We start from the raw sequence: 8,131 nt of genomic DNA, 5'->3' as shown, positions 1-8,131 counted from the left end.
TACGCAATCAGTGCTTGGGGTGCACATCTTTTAATGAATACTAGGCAACGTCATTTTTATAAGTTTAGTAATAAAAATTCGACCACGTTAAATTTCAGTAAATAATTAAAGACTTTTTCTAAAGTTTTGAGCAATCGAAGATGAATCCAACATTAAGCAAGCCGTGGCTTTAAATTTTTAGTGGCCAAAATTTCAACCACCTCAAAGTTTAGTAAGTAATCGAGAATATTTTCAAAATTTAATGAGTAATCGAATATATTTTTCAATGTTGTGGGGGCAATCGAAGACATGATAATTTGTTAACTGTGTGATAAGGCACCACATGTGCATTTCATTATTCGTGTTATTAATTTCATTAAAGGTTTTTGTAATGGACGTTATGCGAGTGAGTAATGTTTAAGGGTTGGATAAGTTCAAAGATCAAAACTCGATATCTGAAATTTCAGTAAACAATCAAAAACATTGATATAAGTTCAGTTACCATTGGAGCAATTAACTCTAATAATACATACGTAAGTTTAACAATATTTAGTGCATGTTTGGTAACAATTTTTCACCCAAAAAATCAAAATTTTTTTACTGTTATTTCACTATTCCAACCGTCATTTTTTACTTTTTCACTCACATATGGGATCCACTTTTTTTTTTCTAACGATCAAAAAATCAATTCTTATAATCAATGTCGAATAAGCCCTTTTTTTAATTAACACTATTATTACAGCCCCAAACTTATTAGGGTGAACGCGGTTCGGTTTGAGCGTTTTGTGCTATATTTTCAACTCAAATCATTTTATGCGGTTTGAAATTTTTCCAAACCAAACCATAATTTGCGATTTGGTTCTATTTTAATATGCGGTTTACCCATCGACATTATAATAATATATTTAATATAAATTAACATATAAGTTTAAATGAGAACTAATAATGTTAAATATTAAATTATATTAATATTTACCATAAAACCCATGAATAAATTATTTTCAAAATTGATTGTTAAAAGATATTAATAGAACATATACGTCTTTCTTCATTTTTATTTATCTTTTCTTGTTTGATATTTATATTGTTATACAGTAGTTGGTAAAAGTAAAGTTACATTCTATTATTATAGTTTGGTTAAAACTTATTTCGTCTTACTAGTAAGATGTTAAATAAGAATTGAACATAATATATTTAGATATACAAAGATTGATAGAATTTCGTCTTATTGAGAATTGACAAATTTCATTGTTTAACTATTTTATGAAAGTAGAAGATAGTAGTACTAGTTGGGGAACTTTAACATTTTTACACAATTAATACATTTTGTCCTTCATTCTTTCCAAACCATGAACAAATTCATTAATCATCTAAACAAAACAAAAAAAAAAAAAAAAGTTATTTTTCTATTCAAATCATAAATCACAAATGTATAATAAATTCAAAAACAGCAAATAAAAGAAGAAGAACAACAACAAAAAATAGCTTGAATGACAAATTGAGACTTACTGAAAAAGAAGAGAGGGGCGATTTAGGTAGAATTTAGCAAACTAATAGGCAAAAGGGATTGGTGATTCATTCAATAATGGCAGACAAACATCAAATGTTAGGGAAATAAGAGTTTATGTTAGGACTTCTAAAACTTTGGACGTGATTTACTAACATAATTTTGTTGAATTATGATTTAAATTGTTGAAAATATAAGTTTTTTTTTTTTCATTTCATATGATTTTAGAATAATTTTAGTTTAGTTTAGATATTGAGTAAGGATAGGTGTTGTAAACTTGTTAAATCATAGGATAACAATGATGAATCTAATTTATTTTCAATGATTATTTCAATAGGCTGATTATAATTTGTACTCTTAATTGGTTTTTTTTTTTTTTTTTAAGTGAAAACTATAAATTTTTTAAGTTAATAAAATTAATATTTTAATTAAAAAATTAAAAATCGTTCGGTTCGATTTTATAAGATTTTTGAAAATCAAAACCTAAGTCAAACTATTTTAAAATGATTTGGTTCGATTTGGAGAAAAAACCACGGGTCCATGTGGATTCGAACGAACGATTTCAAATCAATAATTTGGGTTCAATTCCAACTCAATAACTTCGGTTCGATTCGCGGTTTCGAGGTATTTTCGTGCAGCCCTAAAACTTATCATGAGATTCCAAAGACGACCGACAGTACCATATGTATGTACATATGTAGGCGGTGAGATTTGAATCGAAACTCAGATTCATCTGTCATTACTCTATGGCGATTCACCTCAAAACTCCGCCTCCATAAGAAAAGCGAACAAGGTTTGTAAACAGATTTGCAATGTGCCCTCAACAATTCCACACGTCTAAATTCACTGTCTTCTTCCTCCTCATTTTTTCCGGCACCGTCTATTCGGCTCCGCAAATTCCGTACTCGCACTGCAACAACGTTGTTCCGGAGCCCCTCAAATACCCAGACTCAGACCCTAATGCCCAGCTTCCTCGCGCAAGATTACTCACTCTGCGCAATGCCTATTGTGATTACACGGAGAAAAGCGCTCAGGAGGGTAATTTTTTAAATCCGCAAAGGTCCCTCTTTTTGCGGACCCGCAAAGTTTACAGAACCCAGACTGACGGGGTATTCAAAATCGACTCGTTCTTGCGTCTAACGGGTGCTCGAGGTCGGGGATATTTTGGAAATTTTACGCACCGGGAGTTGCGGCTCGTACATTACCGGCCTCCTAGGATTCCGTTGACGTCGAGGGATGCGATGAATGTGCTGGGATTTTCGATGAATGGATATTGGGATTCGAGTTCTGGGAAGGTCTGTATGGTCGGATCAGGTTTGGGCAAACTAAGGTCTGTTCATGCTGTATTAAAGTTGGATTATCCTGATTCTTCCAGTATTTATAATAGTTTAGTTAATGGTACGCTGGAAAGATTGGATGTAAATAATGATTATTTAAACCTCAAGCACGTAAAGATACTAGGCGTGAACTTGAGGAACTATAAGTATGAGCTGATTGATAAAGAAGTTAAAAATAAGGGGTTTCCTTTTTTTGATGATTTGGCTAATGCTTCGTTAGGTGTAGAGGACTTGGAACAAACAGTGTGTCAATTTATTAGATCAGCTGGTGTTGTCGAATTGAATTATATGAGTGATTGCAGTAGTGTCAATTGTGATTTTCTTGGAGGAGGCAATAGCAATTCCACACCGAGGGTGATGAACTTTAATGAAATTGAGTGTTCGGAGGATGGGAGAGTGAGGTATTTGTTAAGTTTTGGGGATCTAGTATATAATGGGTATCAATTGCCTTTTGAACCGAATATGACTTTAGTTAGTGAGGGAAAATGGAATGCGGAGAAGAAGAGGCTTGACATGGTTGGCTGTCGCATTTTGAGTGATTCTGGTCGGAGTTGGGTTGGAGAATGTATGATCAGGTTGAGCTTGAGATTTCCAGCAAGGTGGACGTTGAGAGAGAGGAGTGCTGTAGTTGGGGAAATGTGGAGTAGTAGAAGTGTTAACGAGTCCAATTATTTAGGCAGAATGGCATTGACAAATAGAAAAAATAAGAATATAATGGTTAAACGCTTGAAATATGAATTTACAGAGAGTGAGAACGTAACAAGATGGTGTACAAATAGAATGCAGAAGGTTAAGGGGGGTACGTACCCCAGTGGGCAATCATCTGACATGAGATTTGATATGCTAGTCAGAAGTAAGAATATCAAAGAAGCATGGGGTTACGCATCTCCACTGTATGTGGATGATAGGTTTTATCGGGCATCTACAGTTCTTGGAAGGGAAGTTGAGCCTAGGGAGGACCACGTGAGGCAAAACCATAGGAGTCTGATTAATGTGAGCTACGTGTTGAGCTTTGCAGCACCACTTGAATTCAAGCTCAGCAATGAATTCATGCAGGTCAAGTCGGTTGAAATTTCTGCTGAAGGATTGTATGATTCTAAAAGTGGACACCTTTGCATGGTTGGGTGTATGCAGGAGTCTCCTAGTTTGATAGTTGGAATGAACTCTTCATTAGATTGTGAAATTCTAGTGGAGATCCAGTATCCCTCGTTAAATGCCAAAAAGGGAGGTTTGGTGAAGGGAACAATCAAAAGCACACGAGTTAAGTTTGACCCTTTTTACTTTGAACCATTTCATATTCTTTCACGTTCCATTTATACAAAGCAAGCCAAAGAAACCATATGGAGAATGGATCTGGAAATCACCATGGTGCTGATTTCCAATACACTTACATGCATCTTTGTAGGTCTGCAGTTATTTCACGTCAAAAGGCACCCTAATGTTCTACCTTTCATCTCTGTCATGATGCTTTTTGTGCTCTGCTTAGCACACTTGATTCCATTGTTGTTGAATTTTGAAGCTCTCTTCATGTTGAGCCACAAAAGTGGCAACAATCTGAATATATACTTTGGTAGTGACGGATGGCTTGAATTGAATGAAGTACTAGTGAGGGTAATAACCATGATAGCTTTCTTGTTGGAATTGCGTCTTCTCCAACTCGTCTGGTCGTCAAAATCCAGCGACGAAAGCCAGACAGCCCTCTGGATATCTGATAAAAATGTTCTGTATTTATCTTTACCTATGTACATTGGTGGTGGGTTGATTGCTTGGTTTGTCCACCTGTTAAGAAAGTCTTACCCAAGGTCATCACTGAGGGTCAGCCATGTTGGATATAAGCAGCTGTCCTTATGGGGTGATCTCAAATTGTACGCCGGGTTGATATTGGATGGCCTTTTGTTCCCACAGATACTGTTCAATCTTTTCTGTGATGCCAAAGAGAAGGCCGTTGCCCCTTCCTTTTACTTTGGGACTACTTTAGTTCGCTTATTGCCTCATGCATATGACCTTTACAGGTCTCGTAGTTCGACTTGGTCATTCAATTACATATATGCGAACCCAAGAATGGACTACTATTCTACCACCTGGGATATTGTCATATGTCTCGGCGGTTTGCTGTTTGTTTTCCTTATCTACTTGCAGCAAAGATTTGGTGGGTGTTGCTTTCTTCCCAAGAGATATAGGAATAGCACTGCATATGAGAAAGTACCTGTAGTTACCAATGAATCATTTTAAAGTGAACAAGTTTTTGAATTGGTTTTCTGTGGAATTTCTTGCCTACCCATTTTTCATAGAACTCCTAATTCATGAATCCAATTTTCTCTTTTCAGAGTTTTTAATCGTTTGTAACGAGGGTCAGACACTAGACAATTTTGGTCTATTTAGCCCTGTTCGATATTACTAAAAAATCTTATTAAAATCTAAGTTCAAGTCAAAATCAACAATTAATTTTAACTATACATTTCGTAGGACTCATATAACTTTTCAATAACACATTCCATCAACTTTTATCAAAATTCGCTAACAAAAATTGATTTTAATCTCTACAAAACAAGGGTTTAGTATGTTAAACTAAACATTCTGCAAGTAAATGTTGTCACGCAGTGTCTAGGACTATGTAATACAATATATTATCAAACATAGGTAGAAAGCAGAGGAGGCTGTAAAAAATGCAATAACTGATTATTAACTAGTGAACAAAGGAAGTCATGCTACATATGTACAATAGGGAGAATACACTGAAATAAGTCAAATCACACCAGTTTGCCACTTCTCGACTGGTAACTTGCATCAAAGCATCCAAGACAATGGTTTCTTCATTCTGCGAAGATGAGCACCAGTGGTAGAACAGCAGCTCATTATTAGTATCCTCAAAGTCTACCTGCAAATCTGTAAAAGAATTTCTAACAATATGTAAATGATTCATCAAAATTTACATTGAGGCTAACAGAAGTAGACAATACATCATTTCTTAGCCTTCATCATATTGTATGAATAAATTCTTTTAAATTTTCTTGGAAATGAAGTAAAGGATAAGGGTTAGATTCATATTAAGATTATAAATTTAAAAAATGTATGCATCACATTAGTACATTTATACGTACTTAAGCAGACACTCAACATGTACGTACATAAGAGTTCTCTGGAAGTGGCAAACTAGACAGGCAATGTGTCATCAGTTATTTAAGAGCTCAACATCATGGCACCTCAAACTACTATTTTCTAATTTATGGTTCTTTCATTCTCTAATAGTACATTTATACGTACTTAAGCAGACACTCAACATGTACGTACATAAGAGTTCTCTGGAAGTGGCAAACTAGACAGGCAATGTGTCATCAGTTATTTAAGAGCTCAACATCATGGCACCTCAAACTACTATTTTCTAATTTATGGTTCTTTCATTCTCTAACTCCATACAAGTATAGTACCCTGGTGACTTGATGATTCAATATTTGCATTAACAACATGCTTAAACTTTAAAAGCGACCAGTGGCTCAGCGATTAAGCAACATGAATTGTGTTGAAAATGTTCGTCTGGTTTGACTGTCTCTCTCTGTAAAGGTGGAAATGAAGAATGAATGTTAGAACCTAGAGGTGTGGCAGTTTCTTTCCTCATATTTTCAGGCTCCTCAACTTTGTAGTCGAAGGAAAAAAATAAAAAAGGTAGAAATAATGTAAATGCAGCATCTGATTCTCAATCTGTAAAACAAGAAAAATATGTACTACAAATTTTCTCATGTAGCAATGGGATCAGGAACTAATGATGTTATCATTAGAATTAGAATACTGGGAGACATATAAAAAGAAAAAGCATTGATTTAAAGAAACTGGGATTGAAATTGAATGGAAAAGGTTTGATCAAGGTTAATAGTCTTTTTAAATGAAGAACAGAAGAAGTAACTTTTCAAAAGCTAGGTTAATACATTCTTCCAGTAACATTATTTATGCCTGAACACAAATTGTTTAGTTTCAACCAAGAGACGTAAACCTGTCCACTGACCAGCATTACGCAGTTTTCCTATAGGAATTTGAATTTAGCATTTGCAAGCACAGATATGAGGTGGTATTGAACTCTCAAAATTATACAGTATGGAGGGAGCAAATGCAAGAAGAGAATATCACCTCTAATCACGTCAGTCAATGTTGGATTTTTTGCCAGTAAGAATGCGAGAAATTTGGAGTCCCCTGCTGAATGCTTCATTAAAAAGTATCCTTGTCTGCATTTGTTGAAATCCAGGCATCCATGAGAGAATTGCCAAAGGAGTCATAACTATTAATCCAAAAACCATATCATACAAACGAGCCAAGGACACTACAGTCTCCCAAACCACAGAGGACTGCAGGAAAGGTCTGAGCACCAGAGCTATTTGTATCATGCCCCATCCTGTGGGGACAAATGCCAGTAGACTTTTGATGAAATCTAGTAAATCAAAATGTAAAAAGTGCAGATGTAAAACAATCACGAGTACTGACAGCACAATAACAAGAAACTGAACGACCCTATAATAGATGTGCTCCTTTGCAGCATATTTGTCCCGGGCATATGCTATAACAATATAAATAGCCACCACCATTATCACGTAGATCCAAGACAGCAAGTAAACTGCAATACTTGTTTTATTACGTGTAAATTGCAAATGATATACGATTCCGTATTGAAAAAAGAAGAAACGAAGATCTAAAATAATCTCAAGCAATTTTCCCCATATACCAGTTGTTCTCAAGTGGTCCTGTTCCTCATACCACCACGTTTCCCAACTCTGGTCTGCTTTTACTAAAATTCCTCCATACCATATCCAGTTCATAAAATCATCAAAGTCATACACAGTTTTCAGCCAGTCAAAGCCAGAAGGGTTGAACACAAAGGGCGACATAATCCATGAAAGTACAAGGAACCAACTTGATATGGTCATGGCAATGTAAACAAAGGTATTTGTAGACAAGGGACTCTGAGAAGCATAAACAATTAAAATAATTCCAAGTTCAATTGCCTTTACAAAATGGCTGCGAGCATATAACCTATAATTTTCAGCAAAGCTCTTGTGCTGCACAACAAAACCACGACCAGTAGCTCGATACTTGGCACCCCCATGAAGAATAGTTCGGCCAAAGAAATGCGCACGAGTTCCCATTGAGAAAGTGTAGAAAAATGAAGCAAGCTGGAACTGCATTGTAATAAAATCCCAAACTGCTGGAAGGAACCCATGTTCCAGTGAGTTCTCCACAATCATTGGGAGGGCTGTGAAAATGCCAATTTGGATGATAAACTGCTGATTTAATACTGCACCAAGGGCCTCATTGTTGGTGG

General features: G+C 35.5%; 2 protein-coding genes across 2 annotated transcripts in view; one reads left to right on the top strand and one right to left on the bottom strand.

The window, feature by feature from the left end:
- Positions 1–2,106: 2,106 nt before the first annotated feature.
- On the top strand, positions 2,107–5,140 carry LOC111370578. Its single transcript, XM_022992365.1, has one exon. It carries the CDS (start codon positions 2,299–2,301, stop codon positions 5,053–5,055), a length of 2,757 nt encoding a protein of 918 aa, XP_022848133.1. The 5' UTR covers positions 2,107–2,298; the 3' UTR covers positions 5,056–5,140.
- Positions 5,141–5,478: 338 nt separating this feature from the next.
- Positions 5,479–8,131, bottom strand: part of LOC111370577 (callose synthase 11-like) — a gene marked incomplete at its 5' end in the record, with an annotated part of 4,988 nt that continues 2,335 nt past the window's right edge. Inside the window, 2 exons of the mRNA XM_022992364.1 lie at positions 5,479–5,709; positions 6,946–8,131. The exon at positions 6,946–8,131 is cut by the window's right edge and continues 2,335 nt beyond it. Of these exons, the coding sequence (XP_022848132.1) occupies positions 6,957–8,131 (1,175 nt within the window). The remainder of the gene's footprint in view (positions 5,710–6,945) is intronic.

The sequence above is a fragment of the Olea europaea genome, chromosome 21 (assembly GCF_002742605.1).
Source record: "Olea europaea var. sylvestris chromosome 21, O_europaea_v1, whole genome shotgun sequence".
Taxonomy (NCBI): domain Eukaryota; kingdom Viridiplantae; phylum Streptophyta; class Magnoliopsida; order Lamiales; family Oleaceae; genus Olea; species Olea europaea.
This window is presented reverse-complemented; position numbering and strand designations above follow the sequence as displayed.

Excerpts from the sequence above, each read along its gene's own strand:
- LOC111370578 (XM_022992365.1), top strand. The coding sequence starts at position 2,299 with ATGTGCCCTCAACAATTCCACACGTCTAAATTCACTGTCTTCTTCCTC.